The sequence below is a fragment of the Falco punctatus genome (genome assembly GCF_963210335.1).
Source record: "Falco punctatus genome assembly, chromosome: 15".
NCBI lineage: Eukaryota > Metazoa > Chordata > Aves > Falconiformes > Falconidae > Falco > Falco punctatus.
This window is the reverse complement of record NC_137595.1, coordinates 12,191,769-12,219,260: the sequence shown is the minus strand read 5'-3', so window position 1 is coordinate 12,219,260 and position 27,492 is coordinate 12,191,769. Positions and strand designations below refer to the sequence as shown.

The window sequence follows — 27,492 nt, the reverse complement described above, 5'->3', positions numbered from 1 at the left end:
GGCACACAGCCCTGCAGAGCTACTGGCTCTTTAAGAAATCTCGTGTGCTAAATTTATCTCTCTGCTGTCTGTGAAGTCTGTTTGTAGGAGATGAAGCCTTGAGGAGAGCCTTTGCCACTGCCTGCCGTGCTATAAATAGATCCAAAGAGACGGAGGGAATTTATATATATCCTCACTGGGTCTAGATACAACATTGCAACTGCCCTCTCTCTGAGCAGGGGGCCCAAGTGAGCTCTTAACCCTTTTATCTGTAATGTGGTTGGGGTGGAGGAGAAAGCTCCGAGGGGGAGAAGGATATTAGGACAGGAGCCACTTACAAACTATAACCACAGCTTTGTAAAAGCATGTATTGCTTTTGCAGCCTCCCAGTTTGGCATCTCTCAGAGGGCTGCTGGAAACGCAATGCCTCCCCCACCCTAATCCTCCTGGACCGGGGTAGCTGGGCACAGGAGACCACGGCGGAGGAGCAGATCCAAAGCACACCTGGGGGGAGCTGCACTTTGCCAGGAAAGCCCAAAGTGGCAGGTGCAGAGTCCATCCTGGCCAGGCACCGAGACCAAAGAGTCATGCACAGGTATGACTCATCCCCCTATGCCGCACACGGCATATACTGTATATATTATACTGCACTCGTGGGAGATCGCAGTTACAAATGCCTTTTCCTGTTTTCCCTAAAGTGTGAGATGCAAAAATGTATTAAATGAAAACTTTCCACCCCGTTTGTGGGCCCCTGTGGGCTAAAACCTTTTCACAATGTCCATCCTAAAATTGCAGCCTGGCTGGCTAACTTGACCACACAAAGGACATCCAGGGGAAACCTTTTCTGGCTCAAGAGGGACCATCTCACCTCGCAACAGGATTTGCTTATCGCCTGCAGTGCTGGTTGGAAACGCAGAGCACGACACAGTGAGCTATGGCTACCACACTCCATGCGCCAAATCCTGCTCACACTAACAGCCAGCATAAATCCAGAGCCACTCCAATGATTTTTGCAAGATCACACCAATTTATATCAACAAAGATTTACATCAGGGCAGAATTTAGTCCCATTAATTCAAAAAAGAGAACCTTATGACAAGTAAGACGGAAAGGAGAAAAAACCCCAAGATTACGAGGGCATCTATCCTCAAAAGCCAGATAATTTCTCTTTCCTTCTGACTAAAGGGTGAGTCTATCCACACCGTACAGTTCAGAATCCTCTGGAGATACCCTAGTTGGCTGCAGGTCCCAAAATCCTGGTGATTTGCCTATGTAATACTGTCAGGGAGGTGAGAATCGGGACCTCGCAGGGAGAAGGTTTTGTTAGGTTTTCATTGTGGAGGTAGCACAGCCACGCACGGCTGTCCTAGGCTGTAGTCACCTGCTTGTCTGGAGTATTTCAGCTGCGGTGCCATCCCCACAGTAAGGTGTGCCTGGCAAGCCCAGGGACACCAGCACCCCAGGGCCACCTGGATGTGGGGCTCCTGCAGCGTGACCAGATGCAAGGGGCAGCGGGCCTGAGGCATCAGATTCAGTTCAGATCCTAGGTTTTCGAAACCATGATAAATCAGCCCTACTTAGGATAAAGCAAGTGGTATCACAGAAAGGAAGGAGAGATGTTTAATTCTTTAGACTTCAAGTCTCAAAAAGCACTCTGGACACGAACTTCCCTTTGCCGTACCCTGCCTGACAGTGATTGTGGGTGACCACAGCAACACAACAGCTGCCATTGTTGGTGAAATGTCCACCTGTGGCCTCTGACTGACTCAACATTCACTTGTTCCTAGAGGGACCAACAAGAGATTTCTCTAGCTCCTTTGCTAGCTGTGTGCCATGGGCAGGTGGGACTCAAAGGGGTGAGAGGCTGCACCCACCTTTTGCAGCTAAAGGGGAATGGGAGCAAAACTCAGGCACACAAGTGACCTTGTGGGGTCACAGCACATGCCATCTTTAGTCCAGAAGGCCACAGGACCAACCTCTGTCTGATTCCTTGATGAGTATAAACGTATTACCTTGATACACTCTGAGCTATTGTGTGAAGAGGTGTTTGCTTGGCACATAGAAACAACGTGGGGAGGACTGGATGGAGAGACATGTGGAGGATTGACACTACGGAGCTCCTGAGTGCCTCAACAGGGTTAACAGGCAATAAAGATGGAAGGAAAGTAAGAGGTGGAAAAATAAAGAGAGGATCGAAGAGTGATGGTAACATGAACACTGATGGGGGAGGCAGGGGTGGGGATGAGAGACAGGCGGCCACTGAGGTAAGGAAACAGAGGAGAGGGATCAGGGGAAGCAAGGGGTAAAAGCAGCTGGCGAGGGAGAGCTGGAGAAGAACGAGAAGATAAAAGACAGAAAGCAGAGGAGTGGATACTCACTCTGTAAGAAAGGAGATGAGGAGACAGAGAACAAACCATCGCCTTGTAAACAGCTCTAGACAGAGTATGCTGCCTCCAGGAGATGCAACCGAAGTGAAAGGGAGCAGGGAGTGCGGGGGCCAGAGGGAACGCTGGGGAAGGATGCCACCTTCCCCGTGGCATTAGCGAGAGGCACTGGCACCCAGCCAGGCTGCGTCTTCTCCCTCCCCCTCCTCCTCTCCCACTTCTCTACCCACCTCCCTCCCCTTTTAAATTCAAAAATTTGTGTGGTGTGAAATTTCATCTGCTTTGACCGCAATTCACAGAGACACTGCCCATCGGAGGGGAGAGGCTCGCCTGCGCTTTGTACGATGCACTCAGTGAAGCGGTCCCACTCCCTCCAGCTGCCAAGTCCGGCCACCACCACCAGCCTCCGTCTCTGGCTCCCCTTTCCCCCCTCAATCCCTGCCCATCCCGTGGGCCTCCAGGTCAGCCCCCTCACATGTCACCACCTTTACACCTCTTTCCCCACAAAAAAAGACATTTGTGCCCTTGCCCTAATCATTTCTCCTGAGCTCTGTAGGCAGCTGTGCTACCAAGCAGCCAAGTCCTCACTGCCCTGGTACTCTTCTGCACAGCTGGCAGGCTGACATAGTTCATCTGGGGCTGAATACACCTCAAGAAAAAAAAAAAAAAAAAAAAAAAAGAGAAAAAAAGGGACATGCACTTATAAGGTGTCAAGCAGCTCTGGCAGGCTGTTGACTGACAGAGATCCCTATTCTCTACCAGCACCCAGTGGATTCAAGCAGAAGCCAAAGTAGTGTGGATACGTCACTCTGAAAAGCATCCTTCCAGCCCAGGTGAGGTAGAGACCGTCTCTAGAAAAGCAGCCACAAAGCTCTAAGTCACGCTGGGTGAGTGCTAGGTCTTTATTTGTTACAATGAGGAAAGCTCTGCTCACTTGAAGCTTGTATTGACAAAGCAGATGCTGGCGCAGAAAGGGTAGCGCAGCTTCAGCCCGCCGTCCCTCCACCGCTGCCTGCTCTGCAAGCTGAACCTGGCGGCAGCAGAGGACTGTCCCACCACAGCTGCAGCTCAAAAGGGAATGCTCAAGTTTATGCGAACCATCAGTTCTTCACAAATATTTCAGTTCTCGGACATGAACACCACCAGCCATTTCATTCCCTCTCTGATCTTCCTCATCACTGTTTACTTATTAATGGTTTCTTCTATGTTATTTAGAATGATTATGTAAGTCCAGAGACAGGAGCAGCATAGAGCTCCAACCTGCCATTAAAACCTGCCACAGTTGAAGGTCTTCTTTCCATCTCCTCCCTATCCCATTGCCGGCCGCCTCCAAGGTAGCTGCCCTTTCAGCTCCTGCCCCAGCCAGATCTCCCTCTGCCAAACTGCAGCTCTGAAGGTCCTTGGCCATCAATTCATCCTCTAGATCACCTCCAGTGTGTTGGGACAACCAAATTCACCAGATCTAAGTGTAAGGTGCAAAAAATGACTTTCCCAAAATATCATCTGATTTTGAAAAGAGCAGGTCCAGACTCTCTAAGGAGGACTGGGTGGGAGAGGGGGGAAAACTAACAGTGTACTCCCTCTGAGAGGTTCCTAAAACAAGTGGGGTCCCTTTCCCCTTAAGCTTATCCTTACAAAATAAACTACTGCACTGTCTGCGTCATAACTGTCTATACCAGAAAGCTGAACGTGCCTGGCACTGGTTTCTAGGGCTGATGTCAACTGGTACAGAACAGCCTTTGTCTACACTTAAGTTCTTACCCTCCAGAAAAAGGGTCTGGCCATGCGCAAAATGCCTGTTGAGAATGGTCACCATCCTCTGCCGTGTTCTAACTGGGAAATGCCTAAGGGACAACGTTCGTGGACACAGACCAAACCCAGGAAAAAAACTGATTTTGCAGGCCACTGACATCCAGTGTCCAAGAATGTTCCCCGATATCTTTGGCTTCAAGGATGCTACCTAAAATTCAGTATGGGTGAGAAAAGATGTATAGCACAAATACCCCCACCATTACCTTCTTAATTCAAGGGAAGACAGAGCCAGCAGTTCAGGCACTTACCCAATTTTGCAGTTACGGATTGAGTGTCATTATGCAGGGGCTAACACAAACAATCTCATAGCAAAATATAAACATTTTTTAAGCTGCCGGTTGCAACTTTTTGGATTTCAGATCTCCCAAGATGCTGAAGATGCTCCTGTCCCCCTGGGATACAGACTCTCAGAGCTCACAACAGTTTGCAGCAATAAGGAGAATGGATGGAAGCAGCTTGGTGTTTCGCAGGACTTGTGCAGGCTCACCCCATGGGGCAAGTTAGACTCATAAGGGAATTCTGGTGACTAAGAGTAGAAAGAGGCAAAACTGCTGTTTTGCTGAACATGGGGAAAAACCAAAACTGAATTTTTACTCTCTGCATTCTCAAAGTCAGTCATAAAAACATGCTGGTAAATGTCACCTTCTGCCTGGCAGTAAGCACAAACTTCCAAGGGCCTGAAGGGATTTATAAACCCATGGTGAATTCTGCCATTCTTTTAACATGGTCTGATCTTTGCAGACTCCTGGAGGTCATGTTAGAACCAAGAGAAAGGCAGGGATATAGAATATTTTCCCCTTGCGTCTGTTTGCCTAAAACTGACTCCATAAGCCTTGGCACAATCCTGCTAAGGCCACTCTGTTTCCAAAAGCATCTGTGCTTGCATAGGCATCATTTGATAAATAAGAGTGTGCACTGCACTCAGATAGGGGAGGGGAAAAAAAAAAAAGTGTGCTCTTCTAAACTATTGCTCAGGCTACCAGTCATCTAAATCAACCATTTTTCCACCCTGAGAGAGTACAAGGCAGAGCTGCCCTCACTGCAAGGTTTTGCTTTCCTGCCTCTATTCTATTTGAAATGCAGTGTGTGTCTGCAAGTTGTCAGCTGGATTGGGGGACAAGAGAGACCCAAGTGGAACATGTTTAAAAAGAGATTAGTTTGTTATTGTTGCTCCAGACAACAGTGATCTGCATTTAATGGAGCAGGAGGTCTCTTCCTTCAACAGCATCGGGCTGGGATGAAGCTGAATTAATAAAACAGTAACCTACAACTTAAACCTGCGGGATTTGGCAAAGAATAGATAGGGTTCAGGGATGGGCTCAGACTGGTGGCTGGGACAGAATAAGCAGGAAGACTAAGAGGTGCTGCCAGGGTGAGCCAGGGGTTCAGGGCATGCAAGCTGCTTCGGTGATCTTCAAGGAGGCAGTGGGAGTCAGCTGTTTGTGGATACTCCTTGACCAAGTCAAACGTATAGATGTAGGCCCTGATGATGCTTGCCTCTGTTCTTGCAACATTAAGGGTGGAGAAGCAGCTCTGGCACACTGTTTTATCCTGTTTTATTGAGCTCCGATTTCTTCCACAGCTTCTAAGACTATTCTGAAATTCCATATTAAGCTTCCTTCCAATGTTTCCAGCTAAATTCCCTCATCCCAGCCCTAGAAGGCAAAAATGCAGAAGGCAATCTGTCCTTAACCTCAACTGGGAAGCTGAGCTCCTAATTAAATTCTCATTTTCCCTCACCCACCTAACGAACTCTTCTCTGCCCCCACACCTTTGTGCTAAGGAACTGGCCCAAAGCAGAGCTCCATGGTAGGAGCTGCACAAGGCTGCAGGACCAGCTGGATGGACATAAGCCCAACTGTTTGCACCCGAGCTGCCAAAGGAGAGATTTTTTTGTTGCCTTTGCCTAACTTGCAGAGGGAGCAGGCACAGTTACTAGGGTAGAGCCTGAATAATCTCTCACATTTCTAGAGAAACCTCTCTCAGGGAGGGGAAGCAAAAATCATGGATTCCTTCCCTTCTGGCCTGTAAGATGGGAGAGGAAAATTGCTCAGTGGTCTCAGTACAGAAAAAACTCCTGTCTTAACCCATCAGGACACCTTCTCTGCAGAAAATCAAATAACACCCATCGCGAGAACAAGGACATGTCTGCAAACAGCAGGCTTCGAGTGAGACAGGAGTAGGAGAAACCATCCTATCAGCTGGAGAACCCAATAACCCCAGACTGGGACCTGGGGAATGTAATGCAGACAGGGCTGGGTCCTGATCAAGAGGCAGGTTGGAGATGGGAGCTGTGATGAACTCCAGTGGAGTCCCAGCCCCTGGGAGCAGGCAGGGCAGCCCTGGAGGCACTGCACACCAGGGCGGCAGGGGGTTCTGGCAGCATACCTGCTGTTGAATGAGAGAGTGGGTGAGATGCCTGACGTACATCTGTTAGCTTGCATTGTTTCCCTGTGTAAGGTGAGCTAGAAGTGGTGCTCTAGCTGCTGCCTTGCCCAGGAACAAGGTCAGGTCCATAAGCGGGTCAGCAGCAGCTTGCTGCAATGCGAGGGCTGATGTCCCCCAGGAGCCGCTACCTTGCAGAGAGGAGCTGACTGATGGCAAAACTCACCCCGGGAAAAGCAGAAATTAAGTGCTCCAAAGCAGATACTTTTCTCAAAGCAAAGCTTTTCTCAGTTTAAAACTAAAAATTGTGAGTTGTTTGAAGTATGACAATTGTCTCCTCCTTGCTCTAAGCACTGAACAGGTATTTGCACTGATGAGAACAGCAGGGGTCTGCTTCCCCAGGAGAGTATTCCCTGGGCCCAGAGCCCCGCTATGCCTTGGCGCCTCTGCATGCATCCAAACTGCTTCACCTCTAAAACACATCTCATTGCAGCTGACTATCGTGGACAGGAATAAAAAACCCACAAGACATATGCACACGCTCCCCACCACAACTACCACCTTCACAGGAGGAGATTCCTCATTCTCTCTGCACAGGATTTAGTCTCCGTCATCAAATTCCTCTGCAGTTTTTTAGTTGCTCAGTTTACATTGCTTGGGCTCCTTGCCAGCCAGGCACTGCATCTCACTTGCTGTCCACCCGGCTTCACGCCTGCTTCCCAGCATCCCAGCCCACCCGCTCCCTCTCAGAGAGCTCAGGGATGCAGTCTGGGCTTCTCAAAGCACCTGTGTTGCTGGAATCCGGTTTTGTCCCTAATTAGAATGAAATTAAATAGCTTCAAGATTTCCCAGAAGGATGTTTTAAAGTTGGTTTCAAATATGATTTCAAATTACCATACGAGAATTTCAGCATTGTTACAGTTGTGTCTATTTTTAGGTCTCTGAAAACGGATAGCAAAACACTGATGACATCAGCATTTGAAAAGTGTCAACTTGTTTCACTACCAAATGGATGCTACATGGTCTAGAAAAGGAAGTAAAAATCTCAGGCCATAACGTATAGCTTGTATGTGGGATAATGTAAAGCTTCCTGAATATTGTGGCAGGTGTGGACTAGACAGTCTCTGGAGGTCCAGAGAAAGCCTTTGATGATTCTCTCTGTTACTCATACATCAGCAGTGGTAGTAAAGCAGCTTGAAATGGTGAGGGAAATATTGACTTAAGTGAAAAATTCTCTACATAATATTGGGAGTGAAAGATCAACATTCTCTGAAATGCTTTTTCTTAAATGAAAAATTTTGCCCTAATTTTTTGTTTAAAATTTGATGAAACCAAGGCAGTTTTTGACAAAAAGCCATTAGGAGGATAAATACATTCAATTCAGCCAGTACTATCCAGCTCTTCCTCACTATTTCATCCGCCTCCCTCTACTACCCAGTAGCCGATCACTTTGTCTCTGTGGGTAGCTACTTTCAGCCTCCCTTCATATTGCAGCTTTTCCACATCATTTCAGTGCTTCCCTGCCACGTGCCCAGGGTGACCAGCCCTCCCGTGCTTCCCAAGCACTTTTAATCCCCGCAAGGCGTTTGGGGGCCAGGCGAGTTCAGGCACCATTGTGCCAGTTGCACCTCTTAAACACCCTGTCAGCTCTGCAGGTTTGCATCCTCCCATCCTGCTCCGTGTTTGCAGAGATGAGAGTGCCCTCTGGGTTGGATCCGGGCTCCAGGCCCCTCTTTGGCCTTCTGGGATTTACGCCATCTGCTAAGTCGTTGGGAAGGGGGTAGGGAACACCAGTCCTGACTCCAGCCCTGCAGCAGCCCAGCACTGCCACCCTGGCGCAGCCTGCTGCTGTTTATGCATTCCTTTTGTTGGAGACCTGGCAACCAGCTTTTAATCTGAGCCCAGTGGGAATTAATTTTGGAGTAAGCTTTTGTATCGAACGCTTTCCTAAGATGTAGCTATATTACATCTGCCGCACTCCCTTCATCCATTAATTTGCTAATTCTACCAAAACCAAGCATATGCTTTTCTGACACACAACTTCCACAATGGAGTGGAGCGGAGGAATAAAGGGCTTCATTCACTCGCGCAAACAAGTTATGTGAAGCCTGATCTTGTTCTCACTGAAGTCAGAAACAAAATACCCATTGACTTCCGTGTGAGCTAACTTGGACCTTGGGGTCCGATCCAGCGCTTGAGCTGATCCTGCCGGTTGCTTGAACACCTGCTGAAGACAGGGCCCTGCCAGGGTGTCATCCCTCCCGGTCTCTGACATCAGAGACTGCTGGAAAGAAAAATGACTGTTGTGCCACAAATAGCATGATTGAGTCACTTTGCTACAGGATAAGCTCAAAGGAGGGGGAACTGGCTGGGGAGAAGGTAGCAGGAGAAAGAGCAGAGCTGTGGTTTCTTGCTTGGGGAAAAACAAACAGACAAAAAAAGGAAAAGAAACAGAATTCTCCTCCTTTGGCTTTCTTCCACCAGGGAAACTCCATTTTATGAATCCTTCTGAAAAACTCAGGAAAAGACAAGAACAGGCTTCAAAGGACAGAGGACCCACACTTTTCTTTGCAGGACAAACGTGGGTGCATTTTTACAAAGATAAAGGGAGCACAGATGAACACTCTGTGACTATTTTCTTACTTGCTTACACCTACTGTGGACATGGCTACATATTTTTGAATAGGATCACAGTTATTTGCACCTGCAAAACTGGACCGAGTACTTCTGTTGTCAGCAAAATCGCAGGTGCAGGACTCAGTACATAAAGCAGCCCTAAAGAAATCATTGTCTATACCACTATGACTAAAGCTAGAGGGACTTTAAGCATTCAGGGCACCTGGCTTGTCCCTCAAAATCCCAGTGCTTTCAGGATAGTAAAAGCCAGCCGCCCTGACCTGAGGCACTGCTCATGAACAGGAGCTTCAGTTGCTCAGTGCTTCATTTTTGCAATTGCCATTTTCTCCAGGGGAGGAAAACCAGCCAAGATTTAAAACAACACAGGCAGCTCTTACTATCACCCTGGAAATAACAGGGGCAAACAGCTGTCATTTTCTTTCTTTTGGCCTAGATGCAATTTTCCTCATCTCACCCGTTTACACAGGTCATCATGCGAGGAAGCTCCCTTCCCTGCTCTGCTGGGCCCTGTGGAAGGGGACGGGAAGGGACATCCAGGAGGTGCTTGCACAGTGTCCCAGCCTGAGCCAGGTCGAGTGCAAACCCTTCAAGGACTTCTACTGCCTGTCGCCTGTGCTGCAGGGTTCACACTGCTCTTTTGAGCTGACTAAATGGCAGCTGATAAAAATATACTAGCATTTCTTCTTTTGCCATGCAGGTGTGTGCAAAGATTTCCCACCAGCCTGGGGGAGGCAGCTCTACGCTCAGGTGGGCTGGCTCAGCAGCAAAGAGCAGCCTGAGCTTAACAGCAGTCTTTGCTCACTCCTTCCCAACAGGCAGAATTTATACTCCTACCTACCCCAAGTGAAAGCGCCTTCTTGCCTAACCTTCACTCTTGTTTTAACACAATGAGGAAATTCGGGGTAGTCAGCTGTGGGAAGGCTGCTCTCTTTCTGGTGGCTCAGTAGAGCTGGCTCAGGGCTCCTTGGCAGTATCAGCCAAGCAGCACCAGCCCAAGGTATAGAGATGGATGTACCTGGCCCGGGAAGGAAGGGGGAAGAACTGGAACAGAGTCACAAGGTTGGGCTTGTTGCATGTTTTGCTGTCTCCTGGCTTGGAGCAAGAGGCATCCACTAGTTCGAAGGGAAAAGTAGCACGTACATTCCCCCACATGCTGCAGCCTGTCCCTCAACACCAGCAGCAACTGCTGCTCCCTCGGCTTCCCAGAGCTCTGCCACGGGGAAAGCCCAGGGCACAGCCACCTTGCTGCCCTGGCAGGATGATGCCCTGGGCAGCTTCCTACTTTGCTATGCCGAAACCCAGCCTTACCCTCCCCAAAACAGCTCTGCTACTTAAATAGGAGGGAAAAAAATCATAACAAGTCAGACTTTGCCACAAAACACGAAGCAGCAGAGGAGCTGATACTGTAAATGGGAAGGGTGGGTGTACCTTCTTTGAAGGAGAAAGGTCTTTCCTCCTCCTTTGGTGCACTGGGATGTAAGCCCAGAGCTGCTATCGCAATCATTTGTGAATGTGGAGGCAGGTCTAAAAAGCCAGCTGTGAATTTTGGTAGTTGAAAAGGAAAAAAAAAAAAAAAAAAAGAAAAAATAAAGAAAAGAAAAGCTCAAAGCAGACAAATAAAGGGTTGGGAAAATCAGTGCCCAGATTTCAGCTACAGCATCCAAAACCTGCACTCTTACCTACAACCACAGACTCCCTTTCAGGCCTTTGCCCCACCTCCATTTGACTTTCTTACCTACCCTGGCATCTCCACGTATCCAAATCATACAGTAAAGCCAACCTTTGCCACTGCACACAAGCACAGCACTTTCAAAGGCTCGTGTCCCTACATTAATTTATTCCAGACACCACAAAAAGCCTCCTCACTGAGGACCATTCCCCTACCAAACATCAACTTTCAAGCCTCAAACTTCAGAATTGTTCTGGGAAAGAGACATTTTTTTTTTTTTAACTGTACAAAAACATGCCTCCTATCTCATACTCAAAAATGACCAAAATGATTTGATTCAAATGCTACAGAAGTTCAGCCTTAGATACGAGAGTAACAAAGTCTCATCTCGATAGGCCAAACTTGCAGAAAATTATAAGCAATCGAAAATGAGTCTTTCAAATGGAAGTGTTATGCAACATGAATGACAGTGACCTGAAATACTCAGAGAACACTATTCCCATCTCCAATATTTGTCTACAGCAGCAAAGGAAACTTTGGAGGCCTGAAGAAAACCATTTCCACCTTGGAGAAAGAACAGATACTTAAAACTGCAACACTTGAGTATCTTTGGGGCTTCCGATTCCTTGCCTTACCAGAATACCTTTGGAAATGGAGGAGGTTTAGATGATGTGTCATTCTCAACTACAACCAACAAAGATTACCCTTAGACTTACCTCAGGCCGTACAGGACAGTCCCATCAGGATGGAGCCGAATCATGCGATTCTTCACTGTCACCCCGTGCAGAAAGGACTTCTTGTCATTCAGGAAGTAGGTGTCCGGCAGCCACAGCTGGTCAGCCACCCGGTTGTCCAGGGTCAGGTTGAGAGGAAGGTCGTTATACGCCAGGCGTTTGTCCCGCCAGCTCTGCTGGAAGTACATGGTGATGGTGTAGTCCTGGGAAAGAAAAGTGCAAATGTCAGCCCAGATCTAGGGTAGGGATGGAACTCCATCCCTTCACTACTGCCACTGCCAAGACTTTGGTGGGTCTCCAAATTCCTTGGCATCAAAATCTTTGGGTCCACACCTCCACCAGCTTGGGGGGCACTGTGCTTTTTCTGGGAAAATGGAAACAATCCTGAGCTTTGCAGGTGACAAAATGACATTACATGACTCCAGCAAAGCAAAACTGCATCCCACTCACATTGTCCCGGCCTGCTTAGAGTTTGGCTGCAAAACCAGTAGTAGTTAGGACTATGATAGCACTAAGGGATGTCAAGCAAGTGGGCTACACCACGCCAAAGACTTCAAGGACTGATCTCCCAATTAAATCATGTCAAGGTGTCTGGACACAATGCCCAGCCACTGCTTGTTACCATGCAGTTGGTAAAAGCCAATTTTATTTTGAGCAGAAATTCAGGAGATTCCAAAGGGCACATGGAGAATCTGACCTCGAGGCCAGGGTTTCAAAGCCAACCCAGGCCAGCCGTGACAAGCTATTAGCACTTGCCTTGTTATATGAGCTAAGTTGGGAGTTCATTCACATTCTCAGGAAGGGACATATGTGGAGGAAATCTGTCATCAGTGGAGCGTGATCCACTGGTAAAGGGGCAGCTCCCTCACCATCCCCAGCCAGCACAATGCCATACATATCTCCCTCTCCTCTCCTTTTCAATAGTAAAAAGTTGACACTTAAACTTGCCAAGACAAGCATTTTTTAGAGGACGGGGAGGGCTGTTTGGTGGCCCACAGCTGTAGCTCTGCAGAAACCACCCTACTTGTTGGCTAGTAACAGCACCATCCAGGGGAGATCCAGAGCCCCCCCATCAGCTTGTTCAGAGGCACAGCACTGTGGCACTGTACTGGGAGAATGATCATTCCTTCTCAGGTAAACGAGTGGTACAGGAAGGGGTCTTCTACACACCAATGACAGGAAACCTTCTCAGAGCAGGTCTCAAATAGGCTAGGATCCAAGATTTTGAGGGTAAAATAGCTAGTGTTAAAATAACAGGATGTTGATTAGGAAATGGGCACAAGCCTTGCTGACAGTGGCCTTACAGAAGTCAGTGATTTTTCACAATCCCTTAAATAAAAAGCATTTTTGCAAATGCATGCAAATGATCTAGAACAGATGGGGCCAGAGACTCGTTCTCTACCCAAGCAGATACCTACAGTGCCACAGTAATCCTCTTGACTTTTTTGATTTGCATGATGGACATTTCTGCTCTGCAAATTCCAGCTCTGCGCAAGGGGCTGGTGATGACCTTGCTCATGCACTAGCATCTGGGCTGAGCACAGAGGCATCCTGCCTGCCTGTCTTCTCCCACGGACTTCATTTGAAGCCAGGTTTGATTAACACCTCTGAAAACAAGCTCAAATAATCCCACATTATTGGTATGCCAGCTTTCGGGTATCTAAGTATGATTCAGAAATCTAGACCCACATGCATATCCGAAAGGTCACAGAGTAAATCTGTGGTGTAGACTAGATACAAAAGCTATATCTGTCACTTTGTGTGTTATATTGAAAAGAACAAAAACACAGTGACAGCTTTCTGGCCAAGAAACTGTTTTGCTTTGCTTTTTAAAGGACTGCTAAACTCCTGCCTCAGAAGCCTCACAGTCCATCTCTCAGGGGCACAAACATTTTTCATTTTGGTTAAGACCTTGCAAAGGAAAATGTTCTCTGGGGTACCCCTCCTTGGATGTTTGGACCTGCACTGCAGTGAGAGCACAAAGGAGCAGAGCTCCTGGATTCTTGGAGCCTCTTATCCTCCTTGGTGACAGATTCTTCCCCTGCCTGTAGGAAACTTGGCTACAGAGGCATCATTTCCATTCTCCCCCTTTGAGAACTCCACCCGGACATCTTGGCAAGCTGCTTCACTGACCTGCATTTTCCTAATCCTTGACAGAGCCCTGCAACAGCTCACCCCTAACCAGGCCACCCTGCTGTCATTGCAGGCTTCTGCTAGCCTTCAAGCACCAGCAGACAAGAGGTGGCACTGATCTCAGAAAACAAAAAAGGCAAGCTGTTTACAAAGTGAACAGTCATTAGCACCTAAGAAATTCACCTTCTAGGTGCAGAGACCTTTCTGGGGAAGAACAGCCAGTCAGGCCCTGGGCTGAGCTCCATTTCCCAATCTTCCCAGGCTTCTTGGCACAATAGATTTCTTTGGGCATCCTCATGGAAATCCAGAGTACTTGATAGTCATGGTTCATCTAGTGCCTGAGGCTTCCCTCAGCCCCTCTCTCTGCTGATTCCTGTGCTCCACTTCTCATTCTCCTGCTCTCCCTGTCCCATCACGCTGTTGAACAGTGGGCAGGATTTCTGGGCAGAAGGAAAAGAGCAGGACAAACGTCCACCCCACAGAGTTCAGCCCTCTGTGGGAGAACAAGTACCACTGACATACTGATGGGCACAGCCCTGAGCTATGGGGAAGAGGGATGCTCTGCCTCCAGCCCCTGGGAGAGGACAGGGCGCAGACCAGGGGTCTGGACGAAGCACTGATATGGCCCACTAAAGCAAATGAGAGGGAGCAATACTCAGGAGAGAAAGCAGTGAGCTTTCCTTCCCCTATAAGCCCCATAGCCTGGTCAGGCAATTATGAAGTACCTGTGTGACACCCTGACATCATCACCTGGCCAGGCTCCAGGCCAGAGCTGATGAGATCTTAATCATAGCCTTCCTTTCAGAGGCATGTAAAATAATGACCAAGGGTGACATCGTTCTGCAGAAGCAGAATGGCCAGATGGAGTCAATGCATGCAGTGGTTCATAAGTTCAGGAATCAGAAGTAATGAAGCTGATTTTCCTCCAAGTCTTGAACGACAATCCCTTTGTTGTAGGGTTTTATCTGTCATTCAGCTAATACGAGGCTTTCCCAAACCTCCCAGTAACCAGTGACATTCACAAGCCTGCTGATGCCACAGGTAACACCACAAGCAGGGTTTCCCAGCATCATCAGCAGATAGAAAGTTGTCCCATTTACCAGGCTCAATGTTAAGCTTCAAAACCAAACACACCTAGAGCCCATACACCCCTCCAGCTCACCACTGAACCGCCTTAGCAGGACAACACAGCAGAATTTCCCCACTGCCTGTGCTAGGAATAAGCAAGGGGGCTTTCTCCATGCACACATACCCAGTAAGCAGCTTTCTCCACTGCTGCTGCTCGAGGAGCAAGCAGACAGTGCATGCAAATATGATTTTCCACTTGCCTTTAAACTAGAAGCCTAGACCCTCTTCCATACTGCACCAGTGTAGCTCCAGTAGCAATAAAAATGCTTCCAAATTTCCTGTTACAGATTCCACTGGGTCTTTCTGGAGGACCATAAAATGCTCAGGTGTGGCCAGTCTAGCCAAGGCCGGTCACTGCTGCAGCTAGGATGGGAGAGCTCTGCAGAGTTCCCAGCTCACCCTGCCAGATACACCTGCTGCACTGGAGAGAAAAGGCAGGACCACGCTGGAGGGAGCATGCATGTTGCAGGCCAGCCTGTGCAACCTCCTGCCTCATCTGGTGGCTACCATGGAAGGGGAGGCAAGCATGGAGGAAGGGAGGTACCACTTCTCATCAGAAACTCTGTGCAGGTTGCACTGCAAAGACCTTTGGAAATTATTCAGTATGAACTTAGATTTCAGTTTTTTTTAAAAAAAACCCCAAAGGCTAGGACAAGGGAAAGGGGCTTCTGAAGCGTGGACGTGACCAGAAGTTATGTGTCTCCACTCAGTCCTCTGTCTTCCACTCCCAGGAAAAACAAGCTTTCCAAGGATACCTGCAAACTTTCTCTGGGTAGGCTTTGCTACGGTAGCTTCACTGGCCATGTCAACCTGTACCTACCCTGACCAGCATCCCACCGCGGGAAGCTGAAATGAACAGCACTGGCAAGGGGAAAGCCTGTTTCAGACCCAGATGAGCCCTGCTGAGTCTCATTGACCTACAAATCATGTGTCGCTTAGACCAAAAGAGCTTGTGTTTTCCAAAACAATCTGTTTCTCCCTCCCTATCTCACTAGTCCAGCAGCGGCCAGATCCCTTGCTCTGTCCCAGAAGTCCGGTACCCAGTAGCTCACAAGCTGCACAGCTCTAATGCTGCTTCCAGCCTTTTTACTGACCGTAGCACCGCTGTGCTGCCCTCCCTGCCTTGCAAGGCAGACCTCATGGCCCAGCTGCGTGCAGGACTGCGCTCAGCACTACAGCTCCTCTTCAGCCCCTCACGAAGCTGAGGTGGCACCTGAGCCTGCTGGAAAGCTGTTCTGCATGACCATCCCCGTGGGACCCCCCCTGCACATGCCTCCATTCGCTCTGCTCTGCTGAGCAGCTCCTTTCAAGCTGTCAGTCCCAGACCCCCTGCCTCCCCCGCTCCCAGGTTTTGCAAAACCATTGCTCTCTTTCTCTCTCTCCCCCTTCTTGCTGTGTGACGCATATACAACAGAGGTGAGAGCAAGATGTGGAACTGGCAGACGCCTATGTTGCAGAGGTGCCTCCCTGTGAGGAGGGAGGACAGCTCGCTTGGAGATCCACAAAATCCCTGGGGAAGGGGAGCTTACCTGAGGAACTCACACGCTGAAATGGCAGTGCACCCTACCAGCTACCGAGAACAGGGCTGCTAGCATCCATCTCCAGACGAGAGGAAGAGACTGATAATTACAGCCTTTCCCGAAACTCAGCAGAGACCCCAGACCAAAGATGTTGTGAGAGGACTGAACAGCGAAAGGCTGAAATATTGACATGAGAGGGGCATGGATGAAGGAGGGTATTTCCTGCAGAGCCCCAGAGGCAGCAAATTCAATCAGGCAGGCACAGGGATTCCCCGGTTTCTCAGAGGACAGGGTAGGTAAGGTCTAAGGGAACACAGCTGAGGCACAGCACAAGGGAAATAAGCTGGCACCATTAGTATGAATTCAGGAATGGATTTCCACGGGCTTATATTCCAAACACCTTTATTAGCATCTACCATATGAGCCCCTCCACCTCACAGAGCCTCTTTGGGAGTGCAATGCTCACCGATCCTTAGAAAGAAAACTTGTACTCATTCATCCTGGACCCCTCCCCACTTGTGCTGGCTCTGCGCAGCCTGGGAGCAGAAATGAGCCTACTGTCAGAGGAGACCAAAGCCGTCTCTTGGAGCAGAAAAGTCCCAGGAGGTGGATGCCAGATCTGAGCCTAATGAGAACAAACCCACTTGTGTAGAAGAAGGCAAAGTTTAGGGCGGCCAAGTCAGTGAAAGGACACACGGGTCCAGGAAATGGAACTAATACAGGACAGTGGGTCACTCCTGGCACCGTAAGCACAAGTTGGTTGCCACCGAAACACTGACAGACTGGAGGGTAGGAGGATGCTGGAGCACTTAGGGGTAGCAGATACTATCTGAAGCCACCACAACCCAGGTGAGGACATGGGCATGTGGCCAGTTGCTTGTGGGCCAGCCACGCACATTGAGCAGTGTGCAGGGATGTGCCCAGACCGCCAAGGGACACAACAGTACAGGGAGTCGGTTCAGGGTGGGAACCTGAACTTCCATGTCTACAGATCTACGAACAGCAATGGGTAGAGCAGGCCAGTTAAGGCACCTCAGTAACAAGGGCAGCACTCTGCAGAGAGCACCTGCAGTCTTTAACCAGAAAGCCACCTAAGGCAGTCCTTTGCACACACTGTTAGAGTCCCTGGGCTCAAGGATGCCCCTTTGGAGGTTAGCATCATGTGTCCCTTTCTGTTCCCTGCAGTGAGAGAAAGGGTCCAAAATTTAGGACCCCCTCTTCTCAGAAAAAACTGCTCTTCCACACAGTTTTGTGCCAGCACGCAGAACACAAACATGGTATATGTCCCAAGTGGTTTTCTTACAAGTATGCTTATGCTGATTTTGGAGACACAGTTGTCTTGTGTCAGACCAAAAGTCTTCCTACATTAGTATCCTCTCTTCAATAACAGTAAAGAGAACAGCAGAGAGGAATATAAGCAAAACAGGATCTCTGTTGTGGTACTTAATTCTCCAGCTATTTGAAGCTTAAGGATCTCCTGAGCCAGAGCTGGTACCTTCTTAATTGAAGATAGTCAGTTTCTTTTCTGAAAATTTGCCTTAGAATATTCAGCCTTTGGCATCTGCAGTCTTGTGGTAGTGAGTTCCACAGTTTAGCTCTTCACTGTATTTACATCACTTTAAAACAAGTACCAATCAGTCTCAGTCTTTTCTGATTCCCTGTAGTGCTTGCATTAAGTCAGTAAATAATAATAACCCTATGCTACTCAAGCTTACAGGGTTCCACCCCCTTTTAGATACTTAAGGGTTACTGAGCAGAAAAAACTACATGAAATAATAAATAACTACATGAACTCTCAAAAGTGGTAGAAAGGCTCTGACAAAGGCAGAAAGCAGCAAGGAGGGGGGGCAGAGGGGGGAGAAAAGTTGCATAGGTTAAACAGAACAGAGACATATGATGACAGTATCTGACATTCTGCAATGGGTTGTTGCACAAGAACAGACTGAAGACAAAGTAACAGAAATAACTTTCCACAGAGCCTGTGGAATTTGCTGTTACAAAAGCATGAAGTCAGGAGCTTAACAGTATTTTGGAAGGTCTAGGCATTAATGCGGAAAATACAGTCCAAGACATAAAAGGGAGGAACTAACAGGAAAGAATAGCCCAAGGACACAGACTTTCCTGCTGCAAGGCAGAAGCTCCATCTTCCAGTAGAAAGTCACCAGAAGCATCCCTCCTGGGCAGGCTGTTTCATAAACCCTCAGCACCGCTCCTGGGAGGTGCAGAGCATTGGCAGGTTGGGTCAGATCTTTTTCCTTTGTGCTGTGACCTATAGAGTACCCAGTACTAAACTTGTCCAGAGGCAGAAGTGTGCACGCTCATCGGGAGCTACACTAGACTCAGAAGCCAGGATTAGAAATGGAAAGAATAATGTATGTGAAAGGGTCAAATCTTTGCTCAGAATACAGTATTTCTGGTAACATGGATGTCTCCTGTGTCTAGTCCATTTACGTGGATGACAAATGACTTTGATACCTTTTGGAGGGGCTTTGAAAGTGAAGGTGACTATTCCAGGCTGCTAGTGGAGGTTGTGTATCACCAAGCACTTGTAATGTACTGGAAGCAGTAACTTCTCTGCAGGAGAAAGTACACACTGCTCTTCTGCTGCTGCATGACTTTGGGCATGAGGGATCAAGGTTTTGCAGCTTGCCTCTAGCACTAGCTGTGCCACTTGACTGGGGTTTCCCCCCCCCCCCCCCCATATCCCCTCCACCCTGACTTTGATAAAGCACCTCTGTTTGGAGAAGTGACCAAATAAAAGTCCTTCCCCATAAAAGCAAATGACATATGGTCTCCTTATCCAAGATCACAAAAGAACATTAGGAAAGCCAAGATGCTTCAGAAAGAGAAGGAAAAAAATGGAACATCTGACTTAGTAAAAGCCAAGCTGCCACTGCCAGAGACTAATGAACAGTTTGCTGGCTTCAACTTCTTTGATGATTAAACACCATCTCCTGTTCCTGTCATTCTTGGGAAAGAAAGTAAAGGACAAAGTAGTCCTCAAGTATGTTTCATTTTAAGGAGGGGGTAGGGGAAATAAGAGGAATTATTTTTAAGGGGAGGAGAAAGGATGTGCCTGCAATCAGTTGCAAAGAACTGGAGCAGTGTAAAATGTACAGCAGAACACAGGAAGGACAGAGCAAGACAGCCACGGTTCTTCCTTAGCAAGCTTGTTTAATAAAACCACTTTGCCCTCAATAAGGGGTTTTCCATTACCACACAGGTAAATCAATGGGTTCCAGACCTTAACGAGCACCAGTTAATCTGACATAAGTTAATACTTGATAGCAGTCTCTCCAGCTCTGAGACAGCACAAAGTCTGTTCAGACTCTCACCTTTGCTTAGGGCAGGAGGCAGCTGCTCTTGTACTTACTGTACTTTTCATGGGGAGGGTATTCTGCCAAAATACTGCTTTTAATTTCTCTTTTGGTGCAAGGCTGTGCCCAGTTTTACAAGTCTGAAGCTCTGCATGACAACTGTTATACATAAAGTGACAACAATTTTAGGTACTGCCCTTCTCCCTACCTTTCAGTTTAGCAGGTGAGAAAGCAACAATCTTTTTTCCACTTCCCTTATTCTGAATAACCAGATGCCAGCACTAACTTGGGGATCAGGAAAAGCACCTTTCACCTGCAATCTCTCTGTCAGTAATGCAGGGGACAGGAATGGTTGGCTTCTGGGGTAAGCTCTATGCCCTACTGTGGTGCAGGTCTTTGTGCTCTTGAACTCATTTTCTTTAGGACCTGAGAAGTACTTTGCATGGAGATGCTCCCCTCGCTGATCTACTTTTGTAGTATTTTGCATGTGTTTAATTGCTGAATGTATGTCCAGAAACTGGGACAGGCATCAGCTGTATCCTCAACAGCTAGGGGTGTGCAAGTAAAGTGTCACTTTGTCGCCCTATTTCTCTCCTGCTGTGCCCTATCCCTGCAGCACCTGGATTGGTGCTGGTCCTGCAGGTGGGTCGTAAGCCAAAAGGGCATTGATGTGTTCATGACAAAGCTTTCAGACTTTCAAACGCGTATATCAATGCCCTGTCTGAGCAGGAGGCAGCACTACAGTCATCTGCTTAACAGCCTCAGTCATGCTGGAAGCAGAGGTCAAGAGGAGAAAGCCAGAACTGATAGGCACAGGGATGCTATCACCTGCTCTATGAGCACATGCAAAACAGCAACATTGTTCAGTGTTACAGGCAGCAATCCCAAAATCACCACCTGCAGCATGACATCTTCCTCAGGCAAGATCTTAGAAAACAATGCCAGGCAGTTTCTATTCTTAAGCCATGAAAATCTGTGAGCTACTTACTGCATACCATTTCTGCTGGTTTAGCCTCCTCCCTCTGTTCCCCATGAACGAGTAGCTGGACAAAACCCAGAGCCCATTCTACCCACAAAAGCAGGATTGCCTGACCTTCCCATTTCTGCATAGCTTTCACTCCAAACCTCATCATAACTTGAGAAATTGTCTCCCAGAGAGGAACCACTTAATAAGAAAGGGTCAAACTAGTTTTTGTTTCCTCTACCTTCCCATGCCAGACCAGCACAGGAGGGCATGCTTTGTGCAGACAGCCAACTAGGGCCAGAGAAGCAAGGCCATACATTAAGTTTAGAAAAAGACAATGCATGAATTTTACCAATTTTCAGGCAGAAAGTCAAAGGGAGGGTGCTTACACTATCCTCTCATCCTGGATGGTCTGGGAACTGGTAAGGACTGATTGTAGTACCAGGATAGCTAAGAACAGGGAACACGCTCACTGAAACAAGGAGGGAGCTCAGGTCCTCATCTGAGTAATTTCTTCCAGGAAAATAGCAAGTTAAGAAGGGTGACTGGCTTGCAATAGTGCAGGGAGGGCAGCAAGCCAACATCTCCCCCCCTGAGAAGCACAATGTGTGTTTTCCCAAGTGAAGTCTGTCCCAGGAATGACATGGGTTCTTCCCCTTCCTGGAGATCCTGAAAGGTTTATTGCTTACATTTGAGTTCTGCTAGTACATCAGATGTCTCCAAACGGCTTCATCAAGCTCTCTCTTACTGTATTTACTCAAGGCAAAATATTAACTTAGCCCCTTCTATTGATTCTCTTAACCTCCCTCTAGGTATGCACAAGGTCACCCATTACCACAGTGTGAGCTACACAACCATTAATGCACTATCTCTGTGGAGTCTCAGAGAAGCATCATGATCACGCACCGCATAGCTGGGAAAGGGAGTCTGAGGGCATGCTTATATTACAACAAGCTTTCTGGTTTAAAGTACTTGGTAATTTAAAACAGATTATGGCTTCTGCTGACCCGTGACAGGAAAACATGGTGCTTTCAGAAAGGTTGTCTTTACCTTCTACCATTTGTCTGTTCTAATCCAGTATGCTATACAACTCCCTTCTGCACACCGCTGCCGTGGGTCAGTGTTGGTGCCTGCATCCCAACCTCTTCACCTCCCATCTCCCCACCTAGCTTCTCCCAACTATTTTTGTACGTTCCTAGCACCACCCTCACTGTCTTACAGCCCGTCACAAGTGTCCTCCTGCATACACATATGGACATATCTACTATACAGCCATTACAGCTCAAAAGCATTTTAAATAATCACTTTGTATTTAATTAAACATGCAACAACTAGCCTATTAGAGTAAATTAAATTTGAGTGAGACATCTGAGCAGTGACTAGTGAAGATATCAGTTTCTGAAGCCCTCAGAAGGATGGGGAGAGAAAATTAGATTATGTCAAGGGGAAAGTGATGCTGGAAGACCAGCGATGCTCCCTGAACCTTTTCAAAGGGGCTTCACAGCCTCTGCACATATCCTCGAAAATTTTTCACCCTATAGTGACTTTCTTACCCTTGGTTGCTGACAGGTGCTCACTTCAAGTCGTTAAAACTCAATAGTCTTTCTAGCAGGAGCAACCTGGTAACAAAAAAATGTAATCTCCAAAACATTCCCAGAACTCTTCACTCCTCTGTACCTTTTTTATATTTAAATGAAACTTACTCTTCACCTTGCCAAGAGTTTTACTGGACACCCATCCAGACAGACTGTGCCCCAAGCAGCAGAGGTTCTGCAGCCCTCCACATAGGAGATCAGGGGGAAGAAAGGCTGGAGGAAAAAGTTTAAGGGGCTTAGTAGCCCATTGGAATTAGCCACTCTAGAAAACACCTCTGCGTATCAATTCCAGCTCACCCAGTGATAACTCTGTGGACTTTGGGTACTTTCACCTATGCTTTATTTTCTCTTATCTGTAAAAATAAGACATTGATGCTAACTTGCCTCCATGTTGCAGTTTGCAACCCCCATGTCTCTAGGCAGGTGTTTAATGTGTAATGAACAGAAAAGATTTTTCTCCCTGGGGGGGAGAAATAAATAAATAAATAAATAAATAGGGCTTTTAATTCTCCTTGGCAGCGAAGACCAGCAATGCAGTTTGCAACTGCATAGGTAGGGAATCATGTTATGAATGAAGCAGTATTACTACTTTACATGGCAAAATAAAATGCTGTATGTACACCTCTGAGCGCTGAAACCACAGACTCTCTGCAACAATATCAAGGCACACAGTGATTTAAAGACACTACTTAACTTAGAGAAGGAAGGTTTGATATTCCAGATTCTGAAAATTGCCATAAAGATGTCATTTCCCAGGAGGTAGCCAGAGGCAAACAAATCCTTTCAATGATGTAAGGTGACTAACATGTCCTGGGCAGAACAATCACCTCAACTAGGCTGGCACAGATTGGCTTGACCAAAAGGTCAGAATGGTGCTTATTTGCTGTAGAAAGCAAAGTTTGGTCATGTAGGAAGGATAACTGGGAGTAAGCAGATAAGATAGTGAAATGCAGAAGAGCAGGATATATTTTTGGCAATAGGGTTCAGTTAGGACAAGGGTGGTCTCCTAAGGGTAAAGAGTAGCAGCCCTGCAGTTTGAAAAACTGCATATTGCACTTGAAGACCCTAAGACTCCTGCACACAGAGACCCAGTTCTATATCTGGGGAGATTGTTTCTACATATAAATATTCTGCAATGCTATATCTGTGGTTCCTAAGTTGAGAAACTCCGTAAGATTGAGTTATCATTGGAGAAAAGGGCTAGCAAATCAACTTTCTCAACTGTGGTGTGAACAGAGCACAGTATAGTCATGCAGGAACAACCAAAAATTACAGGAGTATCAACTGATTTGTTCCAGGAAACAATTTCTACTGTCAAGGGTACCGACCAGACAATGTATCATCACAGATTTAGTCTACCTCTGCTTCTATCCACAGGTTAGTCTGCCCTTGGTTATGCCAGGGTAAACCCAAGGGAACCAGTCCAGGCTGGCAGCAGCACACACATGGTCCGTACTAACCTTCTTCCACTTTTAACGGTTCAAGTCTTGTCTGCAGGATCATAAACCTGGTGGACAGGTGCAGTGTAGTTAACTGACAAAGGCATTCAAAATGCAGCTGTATGAAACACTCCTGATTCTGCTGGACAAGTCAAGCTTATTATAAGAAGCAGGAAGAAAAATGAGATTTCAGCAGGCTGTGGAGGTCCACAAGCAAGCAGACTTTGACTTCACGGCCAACTGGATGGCAGAGAACAAGCTGCAGTCTCTGTCCATGCTGAGTGAGTGCTCTCTGCAGTACCAGGACCAACAGTCCTGGAGCCAAGGAGCTCCTATTTGCAGAGCTGGCTGAAAGTTATTGGCAGTAAGCCCATGCAAGCTCGGTAAATAAAGTATCCAGATAATAAAAATACCCAAAAGCACTGTTTAATTTTTGTAAGGCTCTGATACAGCCAGTAATATTGAAAGGGAACAGAAATCTTGCAGACAGGAACAGAAGCACAGGGCAAAACCATCCTTCCAGAAGAGTGGAACACAAGGCACCTGGCAGATCTGATGGCTCACAGCTTGTACAGCTAAATACCTGACACTCATTTATGGGGGGAACTGCTTGCAAAGGAAGAGGGTTTGTGTTCAGGAACTAGACTGGGACTCAGAAAAACTAGGCTCACACAGGAGCTTACGTATTGTAAATTCTCAAGTCCCCTTGAACCTTAGCTGGAAACCCTTGATGGATAAAGAGGTCAGTATTTTGTGCATCTGTGACCTGGGAATGCATCAAAGGGGATGGGCAGGGAGATACAAGCAACAGGCTGCCTTCCCCTGGGGTCACGCTGAAGTTAAGGGAGATACTGTGGTAGCAGGTTGCTGCAGAAGTGGCAAAGGGAGATGAGGTCCAGCTTGTAAGCAGTGAGTATATTTTGGGTTTGCTTCCCTCTTCACTGGAGCCTCAGTTGGGAGCTCAGTGCAACTTGCCAAGGGGGGCAAAAGAATGTGTAAGAGGGCATACTCCAGTCTGGCAACCCTCTGCACCCTGGCACAGACAGTAGGAGGCCAGTTGTGCACACCTTGCAAGCAACGATGTGGAAAGGGCCAGTGGATCGTGCCTTTTACTCCCTCCTCTGCCATTTTGCTGGCTGAAGCTGGTCTGAAACTCTCCTTGTGTCAAGGCAACAGGGACTACACACATTTCATCCCACATGCATGCACACCCTCCTTCCCCAAAATGATCCCTTTTGTCTGACTAGAGGACCTTTCTGGATCTACAAGCAGCTCAGCAGATCCTCTTCCTTTTACCATCCCCTTTCCTTGAATGTTCATTTTTCTCTGTAGCCTAGCAACTCAGCACAGACTCAGAATATTAACAACTCCTGTCCCCACACACTATCTTCTCCAGAGGCCTGAAAATGCGATAGCAGAAAGGCTGAGAGGGGTAGGAGCAAGCACGGGATATGTAGGGAGCATGCAGGGAGCCTCTACCAGCATTCGGAAACAGCAAAGCTATTCAGCTGTCTTATCTGCCACCTTCACTTAACATGTACATAACATATAGAGCTATATATAGCCCCATTTATTTACATATTCAAATAGCAACGTGCACGCACTTGTATTTGGATTTAGGTTCTATATTGAGGTACTGACACTCTTGCGCACATACACTCTTTATTGCTAGATGCTTCAAATGTATATATGACAGGATGTCAGAAGGTCAGAGTCTCAAGATCTGATTTGGTTTTCAATCAAACCAGACGAAGTTTTCACTTGTGGGAAGATACTTTAGCATTCTGAAGTAATCCTCTCCAATGCTGCAGCATTGCTATTGAAACAGGTGGCAGTTTGGAACATTGCTCTCAAATACAGACAGCTTTTTTATACATACATACATATATATATATATATATATATATATGAAGGCTGTGGGAGTTCTGCCTGTGTAAAAATCTGAATAAAAACTTAAGCAGGGAAAAAAAAAAAAAAAAAAAAAAAGACATTTTTATCCTGGGCAAAGTTTTCTGCAGTAGCAATTCTAACTACTACAGGCATGCTGGTGTGCAAGCTGAAGTGGTTCATACCAGCACCATACACCACTGACATGTTCAGATCTAAAGATAACTTGGCTGATACAGGAACAGATGGAGCACTGCAATACATAGCATCACTGAGCTGAAAGTATGCAGCACACTAGACTCTCTTCCTCTCCAACATGACTTCTCTCCTGCCATGGGGTGGAGTCACCTACGAAAGACAGAGTGAACCTAGCCTCTTCAGTGACAGCACAGAAATGTTCTCATTTGGGAAATCGCCTAGTGAGCAAAACACATGAACTCTGTTTCTCAGTATTGGAGCAGGGTTGACTCAGCCCTCCTGAGGCTTGAACTTGGAATGCTGGAGGACTTGCAGAGCTGCTCCTTAGGGATAACAGCATCATGGAAAGATGCACAGGGGGGAATAATTTGCAGCAAGCATTGCCACCACATTTTATTCATGCTGCAAAAATCAAGGTCTAGGCTAGGAATAAGCCAGTCTACCCAACAGCTTTCCCATAACCATGAATTTCCAGTTATGCAGACAAAAAGCTTTCTGCAAACTCTCTTATTAAGATATCACGTGAAAGCTACAAGAAATAAGCATGGTAGAATAGAAAGCCTCAGGGGCAGAGAGTCATTCTCTAGTCAGGCAGTTCACAGCCTTTCTTCAGCTGAGAGCTTGTTTCAGCAAGGTTTCCACAGTTCACCATCTACTGATCTATGTACGCGGCAAAAATCATGCAATTCAGCCAACAAAAATATTTCATTCAAGGACATCATTAATGTTCAAAGCATCAGAGCCCTTCAGCACAAGCACAGGAGACCTCTTTACAGGGGAAACAAAGCTGTCCTCTCTCACATGAGACCTCCAGACAGTACAGCAGCAAGGACCTGGCAGGACTGCTGCTTTACCAGGCTGCTCTCTGCTACACGGGCACTGGAGTCCTTGCGACCTCTGCCTCAGAAGGAATTCCTGGTAGCTTGTGCAGACCCTAGCTTTCAGCTGGCCACAGCATTTGAAGAGTCCATGCAGTGATCTTTGGGTTGTTACTTAGCAACTTGACTCTAAGATGTAGTGAATTTACTGGGCTGTCTCCGCAGCCAAGCAACACCAGGACCAAGGGCATAGGAATAATTTTTTCATGGAAGTGGGATAATCTGTGAAATATTATGGAAGACAGATAAGATTTTTCTCTTCTACAAGTTGCCATAAATGCTGTAAATATTGACATATGAGTCACACTGACCTATTTTCTAGTTCTTAAGCCGGGACAATCTCTTTGCCACCGATTTCAGAACCAATGAATGGGAAGCACTCCAGAGCCCTTCATAAGTTTTCTTTATTCTTAACTATTTTAAGCAAGAACCCTACCATCCTGTGGAAGGACCATCCCTGTCTTTTGGGCAGAAAGGGGATTGCTGCTTGTTTAAACTTGAGCATCCACTCCCCCCTACCACCACACTGCAGAGTGCCCTTGAGGCCAGATGCTTTACTGGTCCTCATGCACTACGTTAGTCGAAGGGATCTTTCAGCACAATCAGTGGGACTTCTATTAAAGAAAAGCCTAATGTGGTGTGAGCAGATATCCACTTCTGATTCTTGACTTTCTAGACTGTATCAGTGCTGGCAAAAATCACCCTGAGTCCCAACATCCGCAGGATGTCACCACTGCAAAGATAAACAAAGTAACCTCAAATCTAGCAATGGTAGCTAAGATGAGTCCCTATCATTTGCTTTGCTGCAAAGTTGTTTCTAGGAGCTCAGTAAA

At 47.1% G+C, this 27,492-nt stretch overlaps 1 protein-coding gene across 5 annotated transcripts in view; it reads right to left on the bottom strand.

The window, feature by feature from the left end:
- Positions 1-27,492, bottom strand: part of LOC308053794 (gamma-aminobutyric acid receptor subunit beta-4) — a 111,388-nt gene that overhangs the window by 21,530 nt on the left and 62,366 nt on the right. For all 5 annotated transcript variants that reach the window (XM_080365513.1, XM_080365514.1, XM_080365510.1 and 2 more), the window contains one exon: positions 11,583-11,803. In XM_080365513.1, coding sequence (XP_080221639.1) covers positions 11,583-11,803 — 221 coding nt within the window. The remainder of the gene's footprint in view (positions 1-11,582; positions 11,804-27,492) is intronic.